At 42.6% G+C, this 23,063-nt stretch overlaps 5 protein-coding genes and 1 long non-coding RNA gene across 6 annotated transcripts; 2 read left to right on the forward strand and 4 right to left on the reverse strand.

Moving 5' to 3' along the window:
- Positions 1-483: 483 nt before the first annotated feature.
- On the reverse strand, positions 484-3,329 carry LOC116651000 (uncharacterized). The gene is made up of 3 exons (XR_004304016.2): positions 3,292-3,329; positions 2,112-2,862; positions 484-1,319 (listed from the first exon to the last, which is right to left on the reverse strand). It is a non-coding gene; the product is annotated as an uncharacterized lncRNA (long non-coding RNA).
- LOC6626681 (uncharacterized) lies at positions 2,175-6,274 on the forward strand. The gene is made up of 6 exons (XM_002050840.4): positions 2,175-2,262; positions 2,327-2,523; positions 3,838-4,049; positions 4,121-5,151; positions 5,222-5,410; positions 5,473-6,274. Exons 1-6 carry the CDS (start codon positions 2,191-2,193, stop codon positions 5,605-5,607), a joined length of 1,836 nt encoding a protein of 611 aa, XP_002050876.2. The 5' UTR covers positions 2,175-2,190; the 3' UTR covers positions 5,608-6,274.
- Positions 6,275-6,478: 204 nt separating this feature from the next.
- Positions 6,479-8,932, reverse strand: beta4GalNAcTA (beta1,4-N-acetylgalactosaminyltransferase A). Its single transcript, XM_002050838.3, has 6 exons — positions 8,679-8,932; positions 8,306-8,613; positions 7,826-8,249; positions 7,640-7,762; positions 7,486-7,581; positions 6,479-7,423 (listed from the first exon to the last, which is right to left on the reverse strand). The coding sequence occupies exons 1-6, from the start codon at positions 8,804-8,806 to the stop codon at positions 7,282-7,284; spliced, it is 1,221 nt and encodes a 406-aa protein (XP_002050874.1). The 5' UTR covers positions 8,807-8,932; the 3' UTR covers positions 6,479-7,281.
- A 212-nt stretch (positions 8,933-9,144) lies between these two features.
- On the reverse strand, positions 9,145-11,421 carry LOC6626678 (dnaJ homolog subfamily C member 11). The gene is made up of 6 exons (XM_002050837.4): positions 11,136-11,421; positions 10,494-11,070; positions 10,120-10,417; positions 9,938-10,054; positions 9,456-9,879; positions 9,145-9,388 (listed from the first exon to the last, which is right to left on the reverse strand). Exons 1-6 carry the CDS (start codon positions 11,205-11,207, stop codon positions 9,260-9,262), a joined length of 1,617 nt encoding a protein of 538 aa, XP_002050873.1. The 5' UTR covers positions 11,208-11,421; the 3' UTR covers positions 9,145-9,259.
- Positions 11,422-11,513: 92 nt separating this feature from the next.
- On the forward strand, positions 11,514-15,685 carry Hsc70-5 (Heat shock protein 70 cognate 5). The gene is made up of 6 exons (XM_002050836.3): positions 11,514-11,935; positions 12,049-12,095; positions 12,751-13,329; positions 13,393-14,497; positions 14,561-14,701; positions 14,764-15,685. The coding sequence occupies exons 1-6, from the start codon at positions 11,843-11,845 to the stop codon at positions 14,860-14,862; spliced, it is 2,064 nt and encodes a 687-aa protein (XP_002050872.1). The 5' UTR covers positions 11,514-11,842; the 3' UTR covers positions 14,863-15,685.
- A 584-nt stretch (positions 15,686-16,269) lies between these two features.
- Mdr50 (Multi drug resistance 50) lies at positions 16,270-22,189 on the reverse strand. The gene is made up of 9 exons (XM_002050835.4): positions 22,015-22,189; positions 20,984-21,203; positions 20,386-20,666; positions 18,371-20,321; positions 18,011-18,316; positions 17,712-17,851; positions 17,083-17,644; positions 16,860-17,006; positions 16,270-16,663 (listed from the first exon to the last, which is right to left on the reverse strand). Exons 1-9 carry the CDS (start codon positions 22,128-22,130, stop codon positions 16,463-16,465), a joined length of 3,924 nt encoding a protein of 1,307 aa, XP_002050871.1. The 5' UTR covers positions 22,131-22,189; the 3' UTR covers positions 16,270-16,462.
- Positions 22,190-23,063: the final 874 nt, after the last annotated feature.

Here is a 23,063-nt window from a genome sequence, read left to right on the forward strand (position 1 = left end):
AAAGACGAAAGTCGGCAAATGAAGGCGACGACGACAACATTGCCTATTCATTTTCATTGTATGCTGGTCCGTCGTAAAATCAGCCAAAAAAAAAAAAACAAGATGAAGAAGAATTATAACGAGCATCTTTGCGTAGTATATTCAGACGTAAAATTTCAATTTAAATTAGCCAAGTTCAAACGGTGTCTACAGCTTGTTTATGCTACATGCTCATATACATACATATATATATATACATTTGTATATGTATATGTATTTGTGTATTGACTAGATTGAACTGTGCTCTACTGCGTAGGTGGCAGAGGAGGCGGCAGCGGCGTCACCAGCGACACACAAATTGGCAACCCAGCACAGGCGCTAGAATACACATGCATTCTTACATACACACGCACACACATACACGCATATGTTCTACGCCTTTTTCGCCTACGTTTTCAATTTGATTTTCGGAAATTTGAACAACAACAACACAAACACCTTAGCTTTGCTCTTTTCGGCCAGTTCAAGCTTGTTCGTTTGCTATTTTGTTTATTTTATGTTTGCTCGTTCTTACATACAGTTATGTACATATATATAAACACATGTATGAGTATACATGTGTGTTAGTGTGTGTATGTATGTATATAGATCTTGGCCGCTGGCATTTTGCGAGTCGCTGCTTCCCCCGGCCCCTGCCTTTACGTCACGCCCACTCCAATGCCAGACACTAGCAGTAGCAGCAGCAGCGGCAGCAGTATGTTCCCTCTTTTTGTCTCTCGTTCCGATTATATGAGATCATTTTGAACTGTAAAACAACAACAAGAGCAATATGCAAAAACAAACACACGCATCACACGCTTCGACTTGCGCTCTGGTTGACCAGTTTTGTTATTGCTTTGAAAAAAATACACATTTTTTTTTTTGGTTTTAATTTTGAAATTTAGCCCATAGCGCCACTAAAAAACGTGCTGTGTGTGATCCAAGCGTCAATTTGATTTAGCCTTTATATTATGATGTTTTTTTTTTTTTTTTGATATGTGCACATATTTTGCCTACGTTAGCTGCTTGATTGGCTAAACTCTTGACCATATGGCGGCAGGCGCGCAGAACATCACGAGTATTTCGCCCAAGCAACTAGCTACTCATTTGATTTGAGTTTGATTTGTCGTGATTTATTTTAGTTACGTGCAAGTCAGTCGAGTATTTGTTTATGTCTCAGATGATGTCATCTTCGGTCATCCTTGTGTTTGCCATACGAATCTTTTGCATCTGTTATTCTCTCACATGCGCCTCATACAAAGTCATTCATTGAAATCTCACTCAAGGTTATCGCTAAATCACTAAAAAAAAAATTAAATAAAATAAAGCTCATCAACTCAGTAGTCAGACAACGAGCGCATATACAGGTTTGTGGGGTTTTGTTGTGATCCGACGGAAAAGGAACTAAGGACACGTTAAAAGTGAAAACCAGTTTGACATTGACTTTACTGCAGCTTATGCATATGCATGTGTGCATGTGTGCATGTATGTGTGTGTCGTCAGTTCTGAAAATCAATGCCATTATATATTTGCAAACGTGACGTCATAATGCGGCGTGGCCTTGGTGTTTGAGCGTCGGACTCGGAAGCGGCCGGTCGCTGGCTCAAATCAAGTCTTAAATTGTGACTGCGTTAAGTTGGCGCATTTTAGACCCGCGCAATGCCGCGTAACTCCCTTAGTCTTTAATCTGTTTATAGATAAATATCAAAAATCTCAATTAAGATCTAAATACTAGGTATCTAAGCGTCATGCATGCCCTTCTTCTTGTTTATTTGCCTAACTTAGTCCGGTTCGTTTTGTATCTTTGTGTTTTCTTGGTGCTATTGACAGATAATCTTCTCAAGTGTTGACCACTTTAAACGACTTAAGCTACATTAATGCGCCAAAAATATCACCTTAGAATGCGAGCTGTTCTGGAAACGACGCACCATTTCTGTACATATTGAAAAGATACGTCGTGGGTGTTGTATATAGAAATGTTTGAAATTCTTATGAACTGCGAATCAACCTGTCAGCCCGAAGCCGTTTACGTTTACAGTAACACCTACGCTAGCTTGAATTTATGTACAGACCATGACTAAAATAGTACTTACTCATGCATAATGTAAATTTTAAATATTTTCTGAATATTTTCGGTTGATGTCATATTCCAGCAGAAAACAATAATTGGAAATGCAGTACTCGAGCAGCTCGGAAAATTACTCATCCTCGTTGAGAGATACGCCCTCGAAATGGAACGGACGTGTAAGTAAAAGCTGTTGATATTTTGCATTCCTTATTTCAAACACGATCTCATATCCATCCACAGAACGACAAGAATTATGCGTACAAGAAATCATCGTATCAATACTCTAGCTCGGCCGATAACAATGCATCCTACCAAGGCAAGGGCGCCGATCAGAACGTCGATCAGTTGGACGCACTGCTCGAGGACTTGAAGCAGGAACGTCAACTTACCCACAGAGAGCGGGACATCTTGCCGACTGGCACCAGCTACAGAACCCTGTAAGTTGAAAATGAATAGGGATTACTTCAATATAAACAACTGTTTGTGCTGACTGACTGATTGCCAATAAGTGCTAGGAGGCTGAAATTGTCTGTGTAATTACCTTAAATGATGACCGCGTGTGTGCAACAATCGCGAGAGACCTTTGTATATACATTTTGTTGTTTACCATCCGATCGGCCTAAAACTCATTTTCAAAGATCTTCGTTCAAATCCATTTGAGTTGTGTTGTCGAAAATCCATTGCTCCTTGATGGAAATGAGGACCAACGATTTGGTGGGTCACGTTTGAGATGTGTGTTACACTTTTTCCTAACCTCCTCGCCAGTAATGCTAAAGCTGTAAGCTTGCATATATATGTACATGTGTGCTTGCTTGTACATACATGTCTGCATGCTTGTTTTGTGTGCTTGCAGACATGCATGCATGCGTACGTGTATGAATACATGTCCGCATATGTACAAATATGCGCACACACAAGCATGCATATGTATGCACATGCACATGCATGCATATGCACATGCATGCATATGAACATACATGCATATGCACATGCATGCATATGAACATACATGCATATGTACATACATGCATATGCACATACATGCATATGCACATACATACATATGCACATACATACATATGCATATACATACATATGTACGTACATACATATGCACATACATACATATGCATATACATACATATGTACGTACATACATATGCACGTACATATGTACATACATACGTATGTATATACACACATACAAATCACCAAAAAAAAAGTCACCAAAAAAAAAATGCACTGCACTACTGGCTAAGCATGGAAAGCCGCAGAGCCTACTTGAATTCTTGAGAATCGAGGAGGAGAGCACTTGGAAGAAATTCGTTTTATTTAAATTTGCTGCACAGCGACAAATAGGTTTGGCCTGTGTTTTGTGTTGGAAAACAAACATGCATGCATACATATATACATACATACATACACACACGTCCACATCCACACACATATGTATATATTTATATATATATATATATTGTACTTATTTTAAATTATTCTTAAAAGTATTTAATCGTACGCGAATTCTGTTTGATATATTTGTGAATGCTGTGCTTTTGCAGTGATAGAAGAGATTGCAATATTAAATGTATGTAATTCATTCTTCCTTATCTAAAAAGTATTTAAACAAATTCAATGGAACACACTTAAGGTTCCAAATCTTAAACAATTAAAGCCTCTTTAAACAAGTGTAATCAGCAAAATAAAGAAAAGAAAAGAAACAATAGTTACCAAAATGTTATTCTTTTCCCCAGCGAACGCACGGATCCGTCAGGCACCGTCACGAAGACTACGCGTGTGATCAAGACCACGAAGCATTCAGGTGGACAGCAGCCCTTCAGCGATGACGTCGAGACCTTTAACAACACCGATTATAGCACCTTGCAGTCGACGGCTAAGTACTCCAGCTTTCAGGACAACTTAAAGCGTGACGAGTATCTGGCCAAGGAGAAGCCCTATACGCTGGGTAAATCAAAAACCGTAATTTTCATATGCCATTAGATTGAAGCTAACTTTTTTTTATTATTTCCTTCACAGCCCACTCGCCAGGTGGTCACTACTCAAGTAAGACCAAAATCTACGAGAGCAATCGCACGCTCAACAACAATGTGGAGCTGGTGCCAAGCGTGAACAGCACGCAGACGGTGACCAACAGTGTGAACATTGATAAGGAGCTGCAGGACATTGCGTTGAGCGATGGCATATTGCCCGCACCGGGCACCAAGGTGACCACCACTGTGCGCACCTACACCTATGAAATACCATCGACTGGTCCCGGCAGCGCCACCAGCACCATCAATCGGACAAGCAGCAACAACAATACACTGAGCAGCAGCTATAAGCACCACGAAACACTCAACTCTAGCCAGAACTATACACAGTTGTCGCCGTCACATGTGCCCCAGACAGTCGTTTATAACACGGAGAGCTACTCGACACTGAACAAACCCAACGATCGCCCGTTGGTGACCAACCAGTCGTACGAGATTCGGGAGCACAAGGAGACGACCACGCGCGGCTTGAGCCCACAGCCACGTCAGCTGCCGCTGGGACCCGCAATCAGCCCCAGTGGCGGCACGCCCAACACCGGTAACCGCACAATTATCTACAATATACACAAGACCGACAATGTGGTCAACGAGCAGCGTTATCCGCACAGTCCGGCTCATAGTCCCAACTATGGTTCGCCGCAGAGTCCAGCACAGCCGCAGCTGCCACCTGGTGGCACCAATCGCTATTATTTCAAGGAGACCGAGACTTCAAATACCGTCAATACCATACATGGCCCACCCAATGGAGGCCCTGTGTATCCTGTGGAGCCATCGCATCCGGCGCCACTCAAGCAGCTGCCGAGCACAAACTATCCGCAGCCCCAGAACGGCAATGGTTATCCACCGAACACTAGTTATACGTATAAATACTCTTCCACAACGAATACAAACAATCGCCGTGGTCCTGGCCCAGACTATGGAACACCTTCGCCATTCCCCGTCGACGGTGTGGAGTATCCCGTCGGTAATGGCAATCCGCCGCAGCGTGTGGACGATCTTATGCAATCGTTTGGCACTGTAAGTAGAAAGTTGGATATTATTTTAAGAGTTTTTGTTAAACAGCTTCTATTTTTATATATACCCTCAGACGGATAACGTGGACCGCGTGGACATTGAGACGCCGGTTCGCAAGCGCGAGATTGAGACGGCAGTTGCCTCGCCGCAGCAGCAGCATGTGCCCTCCGTTAACAAGGCCGGCAAGGAAGTCTATTATCCACCTGGTCACGACACGATCATCACCAGGCGCGAGGAAATGCATGCAGGCTCCGCGGTTGGTGTAAGTGTTTCCAAATCTCAGCACAATTTAAAGCATACTTATATACTCTATTTGCTTAATAGGGTCGCTGGGCTAAAGGCTCGGGCATGTACGAGTATGAGTCTGGCTCGAAGTCAAAGACGAAAAGCAAATCCGGCGGCGCTGTGGTGCCCCTGTGCCTGCCCCTTTGCTGTGCCATGCCCTGCTCTATAATGTGAAAAGAAGTGCGCATTGCAACGTCTACTACTTGTATATAGGATTCTAATATTGCCGTTACTAGGTCTAACGCTAATTCCTGCCCCCTACGTACAGCTTGTCGTTGATATTATTTTGTTTATCTAACCAATTTTCGGTTCGCTTCTCTAATTGTTGTAATTTGTTGACCAAATTGATATATCTATTATAATACCTATTGTTTGTATATATATTTCATATCCAGGCATTGCCCCAGTTTGTTGGATTTGGTATTAGTTGAACCTAACCTAGTTTGCTCCAAATTATTTGCTCACGATCTAAAAGAAAAACAAAAGCATTTATATTACAACGTGACCAGTGAAAACCCGAACAGGCCCCCTTAAGGTCTGCATATTTTTAAGTTTTAATTTGAAAGCCAATTGTTTTAACTGTATTTTTTTGCATACCAAACTAATAAATGAGCTACGGAATATAATTCCCCCACTCGCCATAATCATACAAATATATGTGTGTTTCCCGCTCCCCTCGAATATTATCTACTAATCGGCGGTCATTCGGCTGCCCAAAAACGTAAACTATAACCCAGACTTAAAAGGTAACATTGTCGTTACAAAGCCATAAATATTTTCTAATAAACGTACGCATAAAAATCAAAGTAACCTTAATAAAAACGAAATCTAACCAACGAAACGATATGTTAAATTTTTAATTGGTCTTGTGGGTTGGTTTTTAGTTGTTGCTGTTGGAGATTGATAATTAGTTATTATTATTATTCTCTGCAAGTTCGGGAGTTGAATTTCAATTAGCAAACAAATTGAGAATTTTTTCAAAAATAGTTTTCTTAATTGAATTTACGAAATTAATTCTTTTGGATCATGATAACAGGCGCAACAATTCAAGATTGTTAATATAGTAAAAGTTTTATTCTGGTATAGTAAAATGTATTTTATAATAAGTGTTACATTTGGTATTGTATATTAAAGTATGGTAGATAATAATCAACACCCTTGCAGAGGCTGATATAATTCGAGAGTAGTTTTTTTTTTTTGTTTAAAGCCATTTAAGCTGCGCCAGTTGTCCAGTTTGATAATTGGATCGGATTACTAAATAGAGCTGCCATTGGAGTACTCAGTCAAATATAAGTTGTCTTTGATATTTCAAAATTCGTACTTAAAATTAGTATATCAGACCAATACTCTGCAGGTCATCTGCAAGGGTATGTTGAAGTTTCGGCATGCCGAAGTTAATATATTTTCATTTTTCTTTTAATTATCGTTTTGATCGAATAACAATTTGTATATCACAAAAGTAATATCTACATTTCACCTTGTAGGAATTGGTGTAGAATTTTTGTCTTGTTTTTTTTTTTTTTTTTTAGAGAGATTTATAATAAAATTAGAAGGAAGAAACAAAAATCAACAAAATCTATATATTCGCTAGAATACATAGAATATATTTTAAATGGGGCTAGCAGTACTACTAAAGTACATATGTATTTCTATATTGACTGGACACGCTACGTACACAATAATGTGTGTCTATTATTCGAGATAATTAGGCTACTTTGAAAAAGTAATGTTGTCATTTGTACATACACATAAGTAAATATTGCACGAAATTGAGATTCGCATATGCAATTTTGTCTTTTGAGAAGTTCGAGAACAAACTGCTCGGTCTGTGTCTGTCTGTGTGTTTGGCTAACTCTTTCGCTCGGAATTCTTTAGCTCAGCTAAGTACCAAGTAAAGGTCGGAAATTCTTTGATGCTGTAGATCTCATATTTAATCGAATTGATGCCATCCATTTCAATTTTACCGATACCATTCTGCAGATTTTCGTAGCTACAAATAGAAAAACAAAGTTAATATCGCAAAATATTGCATTAAATGCAATCACACTGCACCGTTTTGGATTTGCTTTCTCTTTCTGATGTTTCAACATTTTATAGCGAGCTATATTTATGGGGTAACGTGATATGAATAGGTTGGCGTGTTTCAATCTGCAATGTAATTATTATGCATATACATATATTCATATACATATTATCAATGTACTACCTGTTGGACATATCGTCGTCCTCGCCACCCCAGCCAAAGAAAGAATTCGAAAAGCCGTTTACAGCCTGGAACTGCTGTCGTGTCATGGCAGAAACTCCGCCAAATATTGAGCGATAAGGCAACCTGTTCAATAAACCAAACCAAAATGAATCAAAATAGACATTTATGGAGAATGCAACAACATACTTGAAGTTCAGCGTGTCAATTGCAACGGACATGTGCCGCGGTTGACGTGGACAGTTGTACAGATTGCGTTCATCCAAAGGTAAAAGGTCGACATCGTGGAATATAAAACAGTCCCACCGATAAAGCTTTAAGGCCTCCAAGTAACCAATGTTCATCATAGCCGCACGATTAAAGGGCTTGCCATTGGTTTGCTCTATAATAAATATACGATAGGCAATGCGCTGTTTCATTAGGAACGGATGTATGTTGCGTAGGAAGACCGAAAGGTGTGCGTAGCGGTCGCGGAAGGGCACAACAATGGCAACATGGTGTTGGGCAATGCAATCACTTGGCTGATATGCGCCACCGGGACGCAGCAATGGCCCCAGCTCTGCCTCAATAATATCAAGAGATTCGAGTGTTGTGTTGGGCGTAATGGGTCCACCTAAATGATACGTTACGAATACGAATCTCAAGCATATGTTTAGCTTAAGCACTTACCATCTCGGGGATCGGGATCAGTGCAGTTTTGGGTCGGATGTAATTGCGGATTGAGTGTGCTGTTTGCATAATCTTGCGGGTGCGGGTGCGGATGCGCGTGCGATAAGTCTTGTGGAATGGAAGTAAAGTTTGCAATCGCAATCACAGTCGTTAAGGTTGAGTTGCGTTCGTTGTGCAACTCGCGCTCTTTGGATAGGGCCAAAGGTGCAGTGGGCAACTTATGCCCAGCCATGTTTGAGCTCCTCCCAGTGCCACTTCCGCTGTCGTTTCTGCTGTGGATGTGTGCATATTTGTGCACACGTCGTATGCTGCAACCAGACAATTAATTAATCAATGTAAGTGTGCTAAGTAAATAGATGTTTCTCGCACTTACCTCAGCTTGCTTAGTGACGTGCTGCTGGATCCGTCCGACTCCGATGTCCACAAAAAGTTGAGCACCAGCAAGAGACATATTGCGCCGACCACAAAGCGTATGAGATTCGCTTTTGTAAATATAAACATGGTCCATCGATTGCATCATTCCTTATTCGAGTTGATTCCTATTTTTAATAGCATTTTAATATTACTGCATCGTTTTCAACTTAAAAGTACAAATATTATTGTTCGATTCCACATGCACCACGTTGCCGAACAGCTGATTTTGATTCGCGAAAAAAAAACAAAAACACATAACAGGGTGTTTCGTGCTCGTTGGTCCATTGGCGGCACAATTTGAAATCGGCAAAACTATATGGTTTATTTTAGAGGGGGGTCCCACCTTTATATTAGGTAAAAATTTGTTTTTAAAAAAATATAACTCGAATACAACACTGAATGTAAGCGTATGGACAAACTCTTAATCTTGTGGAAAAATGTTCATGTTTTTGGATTTTTTTTATTTGTACGTCTACTATTAATTATAAAAACAATTTTTAAACATGGAAACTGAAGATTTTTTACAAATTGCAATGCGTTCTATCCTGGCAGTCGTAATGGCTCATTATCCTTTATATTTACCAATTTCAATACATCATTATGTGTATACTCTATACGTAAGATCTTGTCATCTCCCAAACTCGGATCAAAAAAGCCAGGTAAATCGCTCTGTAATCAAAAGTCGAATAAATATTGAGTACTTTTCGCATATAGTATAGTATTAAGAGCAGCGCACCTTTGACGATTCATACAACTGTAATGTTCCGTCTCTGACTAGGCACTGGATGGGCACTGTTACATCATGTGATGCTTCGGGCTTAAATTGCGAGCTGTCGTCGGTAACGCATCCATATATTGCTCTCTTGATGATCAGCCCTTTTCGCTTCTGCTCCTCGCTTATGATGCGATTATAGGTGCTCTGCATCAGGTGTATTGCTGCCATCGCCTCCATTTTTTTGGCGGCTAAACGCTGCTCATTCTGCCGCTTTGAGCGCTCCACTTCGATGTTCTTGCGATCGGCTTCCATGGGATCCATGATGGTCTTTTTCACGAAAAACCACGCAATTATCGGCGTCACCGAGGCATAAAAAATGGCTGCAGGCACTATTTCATCGCTTAGATGTATAGGGAACACATACGACTGATTTGAACGTATTATTCTGGAATCATAAATGGTTATTTGATAAGCTAAATACTCTCAATACAAGCTCCACTCACTTCAATTTGAGTATGACTCCGGAAGGCACGCCAACGGAAACGGTTGCTATCACCGAGCTATATTTAGAAACTTTTTTCTCCACACCGTATTCGCCCACAAATCCAAAAGTTCCCACTCTGCCAAATAAATGGAATTGGTTAATACCTGCACGACATTGTATGTTAAAAATTATGCTCCTCACTTGGTCGCTAGTTTCAGCTTCAGCTCATTCTCCAGCATCTTTCGTGTATAGGAGAGTCCAAAGTAGACATGCGGCGTTCCTATCACAAAGGATGTGCTTATAGCATGCTGGTCGTTAGAGTGATCGATCTGCGTGGACATGGACGAATGAGGACCAGCATTGAGAGTCAGGCTGCCAACGGTGTGCTTGTCAAGCTGCACAGCCAAGGTGGAAAACACGGCGGGTATGACACCATTCTCCTGGAAACTCATGTTGGTGCCGCCGTTGAGCGTCAGTTTAGATGTAAGAGTGCGTCCACCTGTTGCCGATGCATATACAGATCTTAATTACCTAATAAACCGCATATAGCGCAGATCTCAAGCCTATTCGCTTACCCTTAAAACCCAAAAGAAAGCCATTGCCGGCGCCGAGGCAAACCTCCATCCAGCCTTTGTTCAGAAGCCGACGGCCCGCAACCATGAATCCGCCAGTGCCGGTGCCGTTGGATGAATACAGATTGCCACTCATGACAATCATATCTTTGCGTGTTATTGGCGCTTCGATCGACTGCGCAATGCTCATGGATCCGATCTCCACGCGCGGCATCTCAGAGTCATCATAGGGCGTAAATATTTCTGTGGCATTCACATTGATGGTGATGTTTCCTCGCGGATTTGTGCGTTGTTGTAAACGACGCTCGGCGGCAGCTTGTGCCAGGCGCTCATATTCCTCCCTTATCTCTGCCGGTGTCCTTGTCCGGTGAACTATTTCCCAACCTTCCGTTTTGAGGCCCTTCTCACCAACCGAGTCGTAAATGGCACGCTGGTGCGGATCGGAGAGGACCTCATAGGCGCGTTTTGTACGATTGAACATAATTTCTGCTTTCTTTTTGCTATCCGGGTCCGTATGTTTGTCCGGATGGTAAATGCGACTCTGCTTCCGGTACGCGCTGTTAATCTGCTCGGTGGTGGCCTACAATCAAAAGGATTATTGCAACATTATTGGTATTCTTGTAGGAGGACACTGGATGCACTTACATTTCGCGGCAAATTGAGAAACGTGTAATAGTTTTCATCAAGTTCGGCGTCGGATTCGTTGTCCGATGCCATAACGCCGAATTTTCGAGTTAGACTATCGACAGATTACGCTCAGAGTGTCTAATGTACCGGCTATACAAAGGCGGCAGAAGCAGCATCGGTCGAACCGACGTTTTATGATTCAATTTTGATGAAAATTTTGAAACTATTTTTTTTTTGTGTTTTACTTTACGCAATAATAACAACACGTGTGATGGAACACGAAACGCTGGGAAAACCTCACACACAGGGTGCTTCGGACAGATCTTTTGGAGAAGGCGAGCCTCTAACGTCATAAATCAAACTGTTCACAACATAAGCTATTACAGTTTGTATTGCCGAATTATTAAATACACAAATTTCAAATCAAATCTGCAAAGCTTTGTAAATAATTTAAAGAAATCACACAAATACACTAGCCACTTAAAAACGCTGGCAGCTCTGTGGGTCACATTCAATGCAACGCTGCGTGTTTTGTTTCAATTCCGTCAAAACCGACTATTCCGGAGCGCTGTTCACATCTCTGTCTTCTGTCTTTATCCAGCCCTCGTAAGGGAAACGTGCTCGTGGTTCGCTCTGACGAAATTTTCGCCTTAAAGCGGTGCAGTTTGCAGCTGTTTTATTTGATAATTAGTAGCAGTGTGAAATTAAGAAAGTAATATACCAAAATGCTGCGCGTTCCCAAACTTTTGCCACGCCTTGCCCGCCAGGCCAGCCTTGCAGCATCATCGAATATGCCTGCAGGTTCTAGCATATTCCGCGTAAGTACAAATCAGCTTTACATAATACCACGAGCGGCATGTTCTAGCAATTCATGTTCTTACATACGATTCACGTATAATAAATAATAAACGCATACTTGTGCTATTTACAGAATCTGCCCGGTGCCTGCAATGGATTCTCCGGTCAAATGCGTTACAAGTAAGTGAACTTTCATTTAACAGCTTATGTTACACATGTTAATTTGCCGCACACCAATGCGGCGACAAACTTCAGTTCAAACAATATGCGGCTACTTATGTAATAGATTTATGAAGTTATTTTCGACAATGGTTACGTATTCAATTTCAATTGCCAGTTGAGCTACAAAATTGCATCAGTCCGTTTAATCTTACTTTTTAATAAATGTTGGCTTTTTTTTTTTTGTAAAAAACAAGCAGACGCAAACTACATGCACGCATACTGTAACATGCACACATACTGTAACATGCACTTCTTGACAGTGTTGGGCACTCTTGTTCAAATGCAATTGGTAGTTCATTTCTTTGGTTGAACTGTGGTTCGTTCATTTTATTGTTTTTAATAAATTGATTTTTATACTGATAGTTTTTAAGGTCAGGCTTATATAACTTCTTTGATGAATCATAGCAAATCATCAAAATTTGTTTTCCTAAGATGTTTCTTGATATTAATTTCCATTGAAATGTTAATTTCAATTAGTTCGTACAAACTGGTTCAGAATTGAGTTGTACAACACTCACAATTGACCCCAGCGCTTATCGCTTACTCTTATCACATTCGCGAATATCTATTTTTAACACGTGTTCTTTTGTTTTGTATTTTTCGCTGCTCTCAGATCTGGCGAAGTTAAGGGTGCTGTCATCGGCATTGATTTGGGCACCACCAACTCCTGTCTGGCTGTGATGGAGGGCAAACAAGCCAAGGTGATTGAAAATGCGGAGGGCGCGCGCACAACACCCTCACATGTTGCTTTCACCAAGGATGGCGAACGTTTGGTTGGCATGCCGGCAAAGCGTCAGGCGGTCACCAACTCGGCAAACACTTTTTATGCCACAAAGCGTCTGATTGGCCGCCGCTTTGATGATCCTGAGGTGAAGAAGGATATCACAAATCTGTCTTACAAAGTTGTGAAGGCTTCCAATGGTGATGCCTGGGTATCCTCCACAGATGGCAAAGTGTACTCGCCCTCACAAATCGGTGCCTTCATCCTCATCAAGATGAAGGAGACCGCTGAGGCGTACCTCAACACACCAGTCAAGAATGCCGTGGTCACTGTGCCCGCCTACTTCAACGACTCGCAGCGTCAGGCTACCAAGGATGCTGGCCAAATCGCTGGCCTGAATGTCCTGCGCGTTATTAATGAGCCAACAGCAGCAGCGCTGGCTTACGGTATGGACAAAACCGAGGATAAAATGTAAGTTAATGCGTGGCATTTTTAAAAGCCGTCTAATTATAATCTATTTGATATGCCTTGCAGTATTGCTGTATACGATTTGGGCGGTGGTACTTTTGATATTTCCATTTTGGAAATCCAAAAGGGCGTCTTCGAGGTCAAGTCCACCAACGGCGACACTCTGCTGGGCGGAGAGGATTTCGACAATGCCATCGTGAACTTTTTGGTGTCCGAGTTCAAAAAGGACAGCGGTATTGATATACGCAAGGACAATATTGCCATGCAGCGTCTTAAGGAGGCAGCGGAAAAGGCCAAGTGCGAGCTGTCGTCATCACAACAAACTGACATCAATTTGCCCTATCTGACCATGGACTCCGCTGGACCCCAGCACATGAATCTTAAAATGACTCGCTCCAAGCTGGAAAGCCTTGTCGGTGATCTCATCAAGCGTACGATTCAGCCATGCCAGAAGGCGTTGTCCGATGCCGAGGTATCCAAGTCTGAAATCGGTGAAGTTCTGTTGGTTGGCGGCATGACGCGTATGCCCAAGGTGCAGTCCACAGTGCAAGAACTGTTCGGACGCCAGCCTTCGCGTTCGGTGAATCCCGATGAAGCTGTTGCCGTTGGTGCCGCAGTTCAGGGCGGTGTCTTGGCCGGCGATGTCACTGATGTGCTTCTGCTTGATGTCACTCCCCTCTCGTTGGGTATTGAGACGTTGGGCGGTGTTTTCACGCGCCTGATTTCGCGCAATACCACCATTCCCACCAAGAAGTCCCAGGTGTTCTCAACGGCCAGTGATGGCCAAACTCAGGTCGAGATTAAGGTGCACCAGGGCGAGCGTGAAATGGCTAACGACAACAAATTGCTGGGCTCCTTCACACTGGTCGGCATTCCGCCAGCGCCCCGTGGTGTGCCTCAGATTGAGGTTGTCTTCGATATTGATGCCAACGGTATAGTGCATGTCTCTGCCAAGGACAAGGGTACCGGCAAGGAGCAACAGATTGTGATCCAGTCGAGCGGAGGCCTCAGCAAGGATGAAATCGAAAACATGATCAAGAAGGCCGAAGAATATGCCAGTGCTGATAAGAAGAAGCGTGAACTGATCGAAATTGTTAACCAGGGCGAGAGTATTGTACACGACACAGAGACCAAAATGGAAGAATTCAAGAGCCAGTTGCCCGCTGAAGAGGTTCGCATTAGAAAACCCAAACTCGACAAGGTTTGGTTAATAATAATATGAATTTCTTTTTAGTGTGAGAAGCTGAAAAAAGAAATTGCTGATCTGCGTACCCTGCTGGCCAACAAGGAGACTGCCGATCCAGAGGAGGTCAGGAAGGCTACCACTCAGCTGCAGCAGTCCTCACTGAAGCTCTTTGAGATGGCCTATAAGAAGGTAGGAAACATAAGCAAACATAAGTTGTGTATTTGAGCTTAAATTGAACTTTGATTTTACAGATGTCCGCCGAACGCGAGAGCAGCTCCAGCGGTGGCAGCAGCAGCAGCAGCAGTTCGGGCGAGACTTCTGGCGAGGCCAAGAAGGAGGAGAAGAACTAAATTAGGCAACCATAGTCGTAGTTGTTCCCATATTTCATAATAATCACATTTGGATTTCGATTAAGTTCTATGTTAAAACAAAACGAAAGCACATCATATTCCTGATTCTTCAAAATCATATATATATATATATATATATATATATATATAGTTCCCTGACCCCACTCATAAGCAAAAAGGCATTTACCCAAATTATATTGTACTATGCGAGGACCTACGACCCACGAGATGCTGACACCGACGATCATCGAAACACAACTCGAAGTCACGACAGTTGCATTAAGTTTTTTTTGTTTATAATGCACTCGAACGTCTGGATCGGAATCTATTGTAAATCTGTGGTGGAAATTGTGTTGTGCTTACTGTAAGATTTTCCTTATTTTTACTTTACGTTTATTTTAAACTAGTTTTAGTTATACAATAACGAGCACAGGCAGCACAAGCCCAAATCTAACAAACAACCACATGAGATAATGGCACGTTGGCAGATCGGAAGTCATAATTTAAGCAAAATTATTATTTGGTTTCCAGTGGATAACCAAAAAGTTGACTGGGTAAAATGCAATCACAGTCGCTATACATATGTAAACTTTAAATATACATGAGCAAAACTATTATTTACAATTTGAACATACAAATGTTTTACTACTTGTACGATTCGTATCATGAGTGTAAATTCTTCTTCGATTATAACATAAGTGCCCGACTAGCAGATGCCCTGTATGCAGCTTCGAGTGGTCGTAATATATATTTGAACAAATTTCTGTAACTAAATAAGCTGTGCTTCATTTTGTCTAGCAATTAAATATTGATTTTTTAAAAACTAAGGTGTTTCAACTTTGTCAGGAGGGATTTTGACATTAAAAGTAAATCAAATAATTTTGATCTATATTAGGAACCAAAGAGCTGTCGGAATTGATGCAGTTTGACAAACTGACTTGACATTATAGAATGTTTTAAACCCTATAATGTCATTTGCCGGCTTAACAATACAATAGGTTATCTATTTATCCTTATCTATTTCTTATCTTATCAAAGACTGGTGTATTTTGGAACACACTATTATTAAAGCAAACATATGTACGGGAACGGGTTATAAACTTAAAGGTTTTGTCAATTAACATGCTTTTGATTTAAATTCGTGATATTTTACTTAATGTTGATTATAATCAAGGCAATCAAGGCGTGATCAGTATCTTAGATAAAGCTGATTCGCATTAAGAAATTACTTTCAGATCCCGTTTGGGTCCCAATCAAAGAATGATCCATGTTAATGTTATGTTTATGTTAATGTTAATAATGTCAATGTTAAAGTTAATGTAATTAATTAACATTGACAGTTTCTCCTTAGAGCAGCAGTTCTTCTACTGTGACCGTAAGCGACTGCACGGCTCTTGCTTTATAAAATTTAATTTTTACAAAATTTATTTAGCTTAAAGTGTGCCCAACAATGTCGGTAAATTCATAAATATGCTTTGATTTCTTATGTGCTAAAATGTTCCTATCGAATTAGATGCGTGTGTTTTATTTACAGTATAATACTAATCGCGCTTAGATCCTAGGTTGTCATTGATCGAAATTCGTTAGCCTAGAGTGCCATTTACATGGCGCCTGTTTGCAGTTTGTACAATGTGTAGTAGAGTCCACGGTTCTGGAGCAGTTCTTTGTGGGTGCCGCTCTCACAGACGACTCCATTCTCGAACACATAGATAATATCCGAGTCGACAATGGTCGACAATCTGTGGGCAATGCTAATTGTGGTGCGTCCCTCGGCGGCCGCATCTAATGCCTCTTGCACGATCTGTTGAATATCGGAAATAAACATTTAAATATTTTGTATGGAACAAGTATACAAATCTTTATAACATAAACAACAAACATGACCAGATTCTCCCTTCCGGGCTTGCTATCTCTTGCAGCTTTAACTGGTTGCGAATTGCAAGCCGCAAGCAACGAAAAGTGTCTCGAGTACAAGTCGAGTACATTTTCCAACTCACTTTTTCACTTTCCGCATCCAATGCGGATGTGGCCTCATCCAGCAGGAGAATTTTCGGATTTCTGATAAGGGCTCGAGCAATGGCAATACGTTGTTTCTGTCCTCCGGATAACTGTGTGCCCTTCTCGCCCATACGGGTTTCATAGCCCTGTCAAGATTGGAAGAAGCAAAGGATATGGAGTTATCATCTATCCCTATCAAGTATATTCGAAGGGAGGACTCACCAGCGGCAGGTTGGCAATAAAGCCATGTATGTTGGACTTCTTGGCCGCCGCTATGATCTCCTGGTCCGTGACTATTCTGGAATTGTCGCCATATGCAATATTTTCGCGAATACTACGATCGAATAGTATTGGCTCCTGCGAGACAATGCCCAGCTGCATGCGCAGATTCGAAATGGCCAATTGTCGGAGATCCTGATCATCGATCCGGACAGCACCAGCGTCCACATCATAGAAGCGTTGCAGTAGCTGAATGCACGTGGACTTGCCACAGCCAGATGGACCCACCAAAGCCACCTTTTGGCCCGTTTGCACTGCCAGAATTAGGCCGCGGAGCACCTGGACTTCAAGACGTGTGGGATAGCTGAATTCCACCTTGTCGAAGAACACATTGCCCTTCGAGTGCCAGGGCTTCAATGAGACATCAGGACTGTCGGCAATTAGCGGCTTGCGCTCCAGGAATTTCAATATGGTCTCGGCGGCACTGATCCCCTTTTGCATGTTGGGCGCAAAGGCCAAGGCGCTGGCAATGGATGCCGTGCCCATTATCAATGCCTGCGATACTCTGCAATGCAAAAAGGTTTTTTAATGGAATCTTGTGCTAAGATTTGCTTGGCTTGCTGTTAACTCACTTGAAGACATCGCCAAATGGCAGATTCCGATTAACCACACACCAGCCGCCATAGGACATGCAGGCCGCATAGGCAAAGAACATCATGGATCTAGCCAGACCATAGACAATGCCACGATAGTGCGTGTTCTTCTTGGATTTCTATATAAACATAAATGCGTAAGTAAATGAAATCAAGTACCGATACTCAAGTGATTCAATTGAAAAACGTCAGACTTGCTGAGCTGAGCCGTCTTCAAACATGTTTGACCTGCAACATGTTCGAGTTGACTTTGCTCGAGCATCGACTCAAGTGCTTACCTCAACGGCTGGAGCCAGCATTTCAATGTAGGTGCTATGGAACATGTCCTCGCGGCCCAGGGACACCACAGTGCGTATATTGGAGACCACCTCGACGGCCAGTTTGGTTGTGTTCTCCATGATTTTGGCATTGCCCATGTTCTCCTGCGCCATGACAGTGCGTTGCAAATAGAAGGAGACCAGAATAAAGGGTATGAATGCCATGGCCACCAGCCCCAAGCTCCACTCGTAGTACATGGCCAGGCCGATGCCCAGCAACAGGGTGGCGATCGATTGGATGATGCTGCCAATACGCTGACCAGTCGCCTGCAAGAATAATAAGGATTAGATTGGAATGTGGGCAAACTTTGATCAACTTACGCCCTGTACGGCGGCTGCATCGCTCGACAGTCGGGCACAGAGATTGCCCGTGCCGTTGGCACGATCATCGAACCAGGAAATCTCCTGCTTCAGCATGCCGCTGAAGAGGAGACCCCGAATGCGTTCCGTGAGACGTTCGCCCGCCACGCCGAAGAAGTAGATCTGCATGAAGGTGGACAGTCCAACGACAATGCCGGAGATCAGGAAGTACAGGCTGTACTCGTTGGTGTTGTCCCGCACGTATACAGGATCGTTGGATTGCAGCACCTGCAGAATGCTACCGAAGAGCACCGCGAAAATGGGCATGGCACAGCCCATTATGATCGAGCATACGCAGCCGATGGCGATCTGCACCCATTCCGGTTGATTCAGCTTCATGATGCCCCGCATTGGTGAGCCCGCGTTTTTGTCCCGCTTTGTCTTCTTCTTCTTCTTCTTTTTTTCTACCTGTGCCACTTCCTCCTCGACATCGTCCTGAATTATCTTGATTTCCTCCTCGTCCTCATCCTTGATATCAAAGTTCTTGTAGATGTTGCCACTGGGACTGAGCAGGCTGCCGTCGTCATCGCCCATCTGCGTGGTCACCAAATTGAAGTAGTGGTTCTTCAGCATCATCAGCTCCTGGTGGGTGCCGGCCTCGACGACCTGGCCATTGTTGATCACCACGATTTTGTCCGCGCGACGCACCGTGGACAGACGATGGGCCACAATGATGGTGGTGCGTCCCTGGCTGACCTTTTCCAGGGCGGCCTGCACCTTTGACTCGCTGGCCGTATCGAGCGCCGAGGTCGCCTCATCCAACAACAGAATCTCCGGGTCACGGATCAGAGCGCGGGCAATGGCAATGCGTTGTTTCTGGCCGCCGGACAGTTGAGCTCCGCGCTCTCCCACGAGCGTGTCGTAGCCCTTGGGCAGTTTCTTGATGAAGATGGCAGCATTTGCTGCCGCGGCTGCCGCCTCAATGTCCTCCTTGGTGGCATCCTCGCGACCATAGCGTATGTTCTCGTATATGGACTGGCCGAAGAGCACCGGCTCCTGGCCGACCACGCCGATGCGCTCGCGCAGCCAATTAATATTGATGTCCTTGATGTTTGTGCCGTTGAAGAAGAGTTCACCGCCCTGGGGATCGTAGAAGCGCTGTATCAGCTGTATGCAGGTGGACTTGCCACAGCCCGAGGGGCCCACCAGAGCCACCGTCTGGCCGCGATGAATCCGCAGGTTGAGCTTCTGCAGAATGGGTATCTCCTTGCGCGTGGGATACTGGAACTCGACGTCGCGGAATTCGATGGTTGTCAGCGGCTCGTTGAGGCTCTGGCCGCGCGGCTCAATCGGATTGATAATTGGGATCTGCTCAATGATGTGAAACACCTTGGCACAGGCACCCTTGGCTATGCCGAATGCCTCAATATACGGAGACGCCATGCCTATGTTCATCGAGCCCATCATGATCGAGAAGAACACGGTTATCATAGTGCCGGGCGTATAGTTTTCATAATATGGGTCTTCACGTCCCTTGAGAACCAGGCCAACGCCATACCAGAAAGCCAGGGCGTACGAGGCGTAGATGAAGAACCACAAAAGGCCGAAGCCAATGCCGGAGAACATATTGCGCTTGATGTTTAGCTCCTTGGCCGCAACGACTTTCGCCTTGTAGGCGGCGACCTCCTTGTATTCACCCTCGAACGCCTTGACCGTGCGCACGCCGGACAAGGCCTCCTCGGCGACGATGGCGGCGCCCGCATACATGTTGACCTCCTGTTTGGCCAGCTTGGATGTGGCCACGGCCACGAAGCCCATGGCTATAAAGGTCACCGGCAAGCTGGTCAGGCACACGAGGGCCAGCTGCCAGCCCTTGACAAAGGCCAGGACAATGGATCCAATGAATGCGACTATGAAATGCACAAATATGACAACTTTCTCGCCCAGACCATCCTCCATCTTTGACAGATCTCTGTGGGATGCCAGACAAGCAATTAGACTACCGAATTGAAAGGCTTTTTAAAAGGAATACTTACTCATTCATTCGGCTGGCAACCTCTCCGCTCGGATTGATATCGTACCAGGTCATGTCCTGATGCAGCACGGATTTGAAAAACTTGGAACGTATGCTCATTATCTGTGAGTGGGCCGCATAATTGAAAACCGTGATGGATATGTAACTGCAGAACAGCATCACGATGCCAATATATGTGTTGTATAGCGAAAACTTCTGCACTGCATCCTGGAGGAGTTCGGTAACCGACGATTCTTTCATATATGTGGCGCCCGGCACAAGTCCGCTATAGTAAATCATGTCCTAAAAAATGATCAAAAATGTTCAGTTAATCAGAACACAATTCAGTTCAGAAAGAGGCAGACGGACATGGCTATATCAGCTCGGCTGTTGATACTGATCAAGAATATATATACTTTATGTACGATCTCATGACAAAATTATAATACCCTCATGCAAGGGTATAAAAACATTTGTAAGTGCTATAATCGATGAAAGGCACTTGAGAGCACTTCGATTTGTTATTTTATCAACTTAAGTCGTTAAGTGCCGGAGGTATGAGCCATAAACAAGTTAGTGGACAGCACCGCGTGCTCCCATATAAACCGAGATATACTTACGTTCGCCAGATTTCCAAAGATCAAGCTGTTGGCCGGCGTTGTCAGGCCGGTGGCCACCGCGCAGAGCAGACCGATCATGTAGAGCATGCGATCCCTTGTTGTTGCATAGCGGAACATGGTGAAGAAACCCACCGGCTTGATGTCTTCCTTTGGCTTGTCATCGTCGGTACTATCCGTTGATTCGTCATGCTTGGAATTCTTTTTCGTTTTATTCGGTTGGCTGCAATAAAACAAAAAAAAAAAAGCGCACGCGAAACACACGCCATTTATGAGTATACTCCAAACACACACACACACACACACAAACTATTGCTAGTCATAAATTGGCCGGAGAACAACCCTTCGCATCCGATTGGTTCCGCAAGTAATCGCACATTCCTTATCGCTGACCCCAGCACCAATCCAGGCTGACAGATTCGATAGAAAAAACAAAAACCACGTTACGCTCAGATTACAAATACTATAGGCCGATCGCTAGTCGTTGTTTTTTTTTTTTTTTTTTTTTTGAGTATTTTATATCTTTCATCAACTTTGTGATCGTATTTTTAAACGAACCTTAGTTCGTGTCACAAGGCAACTTTTATTTTCGATTTGTGGCTCTTTATTCATGAATACAATAAAATTTATGACTCCATTCGCGACGTATAGAAAAAGTGCACAATCATGGTTACAAGAGTTTTTGATAGAGTTATCGAAAAACTTGGATAAGCCCTATGCATGCATGTTAACTGATTTATGTATCTGTTGATATATCTGCATGACTTTATCAAGTAAAGACTTTATCAAGAATTCGAAGCAAGAATATATATAATTTATGGGATTGGTGATGCATTCTTCTGTTTGTCACATATATCTATACAAATACTCCCATTACCCATTTTTATTGGGTTCAGGGTAAAAACATTTTAAATGTTTAATAAAAATCACATAATTTTAGCGTCTTCTTTTTGTTACCTTTTCTTTTGTATATTCTAACTAAATATTTTATATCCTTTTATTTTTTAATTCTTCAAACACATTTTTCAACTCACAAGCTTTTGCGTTCCTTGTCTGCGGAGGCAAAGGATTCGCCCAAGACAATATTCGTTTTATAATGTGACAAACGATTTTCGTCGTCCTTGGCGACGTTGCCGTTCACCGCGGTCATTATCAGATATTATTGATAACACCTAAAATTGCTCTGCACTTAATTTCTTAAATTCTTTTTTTTTTTTGGACACACGAACTGAGCAGAAGCGCGTTTAGAAAGAGACTTGCGAAATTGGCCAAAACATATGGGCTTATATTTGAATGGCTGGGCTTTGAAATATATTAGTCGCATATCGGTTCGTGCTGATAATGTTTATCAATTTATTGTGCTATTAATAAGCTAAGAGTAGGCGAAAAGAGAAATACCACGGGCTAAACCAATGAAGAGTCAATTTCACAAGGCTTTATCAAAAAGTAAAACAACAAAAGAAATCGAGTCACGTTAAAATAGCATAAAAAAAAGCCTCAAATGTTTAGTTTCTTGTTAAAATCATAATATTTGATAAATTGCTTCTTAATGAGCTGTTCGTGAAAATCCCAGCTATTTGGGCTCCGTTGAATGATTGCCACAGTCAATAGAGCCCCAAGCAAATAGCCGAATTCGACAATTCAATTATAAATGTCATCATTAGTTTCTTAATCAGCACTGGAGAGAGCCAAGAATGCGCACTCTCTCTCTCTCTCTCTCTCTCTCTCTCTCTCTCTCTCTCTCTCTCTTCTTGTTTATCTGGTCATTGTTATCAGAAACGATTACATATTAAATGTCCTTATCAAATGCAAAAGCATGACCAAAAGGCCGTGATAGCTGAATTTTACGAGGTACTCACACACAACACATCATTAACAGGAACAAAAAAAAAACAATATAACAAAATATTTGTATAATTGATAAACATACTTAAACACAATAATGCAACTTACATAAAACTAAATCGTTGTACAGTGATAAGTGCTTATTCATTTGAAATTGCGGAATACTAAATAAATATCAACATCAAGAATCTTTACACATTTTAATTGGGAAAGCGTTGTGCCAGCTGTATTTGTAATT

The sequence above is a fragment of the Drosophila virilis genome, chromosome 5 (assembly GCF_030788295.1).
Source record: "Drosophila virilis strain 15010-1051.87 chromosome 5, Dvir_AGI_RSII-ME, whole genome shotgun sequence".
NCBI lineage: Eukaryota > Metazoa > Arthropoda > Insecta > Diptera > Drosophilidae > Drosophila > Drosophila virilis.

Coding starts and splice junctions, on each gene's coding strand:
- LOC6626681 (XM_002050840.4), top strand. CDS start 2,191: ATGCAGTACTCGAGCAGCTCGGAAAATTACTCATCCTCGTTGAGAGAT. Junction 2,263..2,326: donor CCTCGAAATGGAACGGACGT/GTAAGTAAAAGC, acceptor ATCCATCCACAG/AACGACAAGAATTATGCGTA. Junction 2,524..3,837: donor GGCACCAGCTACAGAACCCT/GTAAGTTGAAAA, acceptor TCTTTTCCCCAG/CGAACGCACGGATCCGTCAG.
- Mdr50 (XM_002050835.4), bottom strand. CDS start 22,130: ATGACCGCGGTGAACGGCAACGTCGCCAAGGACGACGAAAATCGTTTG. Junction 20,667..20,983: donor TCTTTGGAAATCTGGCGAAC/GTAAGTATATCT, acceptor ATCATTTTTTAG/GACATGATTTACTATAGCGG. Junction 18,317..18,370: donor ATGCAGCCGCCGTACAGGGC/GTAAGTTGATCA, acceptor TTATTCTTGCAG/GCGACTGGTCAGCGTATTGG.
- beta4GalNAcTA (XM_002050838.3), bottom strand. CDS start 8,806: ATGTTTATATTTACAAAAGCGAATCTCATACGCTTTGTGGTCGGCGCA. Junction 7,763..7,825: donor ATTGACACGCTGAACTTCAA/GTATGTTGTTGC, acceptor TTTATTGAACAG/GTTGCCTTATCGCTCAATAT. Junction 7,582..7,639: donor GACGACGATATGTCCAACAG/GTAGTACATTGA, acceptor ATTACATTGCAG/ATTGAAACACGCCAACCTAT.
- Hsc70-5 (XM_002050836.3), top strand. CDS start 11,843: ATGCTGCGCGTTCCCAAACTTTTGCCACGCCTTGCCCGCCAGGCCAGC. Junction 13,330..13,392: donor GACAAAACCGAGGATAAAAT/GTAAGTTAATGC, acceptor TATGCCTTGCAG/TATTGCTGTATACGATTTGG. Junction 14,498..14,560: donor GCCAGTTGCCCGCTGAAGAG/GTTCGCATTAGA, acceptor ATTTCTTTTTAG/TGTGAGAAGCTGAAAAAAGA.
- LOC6626678 (XM_002050837.4), bottom strand. CDS start 11,207: ATGGCATCGGACAACGAATCCGACGCCGAACTTGATGAAAACTATTAC. Junction 10,055..10,119: donor AAGCTGAAACTAGCGACCAA/GTGAGGAGCATA, acceptor TTTATTTGGCAG/AGTGGGAACTTTTGGATTTG. Junction 9,880..9,937: donor GGAGTCATACTCAAATTGAA/GTGAGTGGAGCT, acceptor TTATGATTCCAG/AATAATACGTTCAAATCAGT.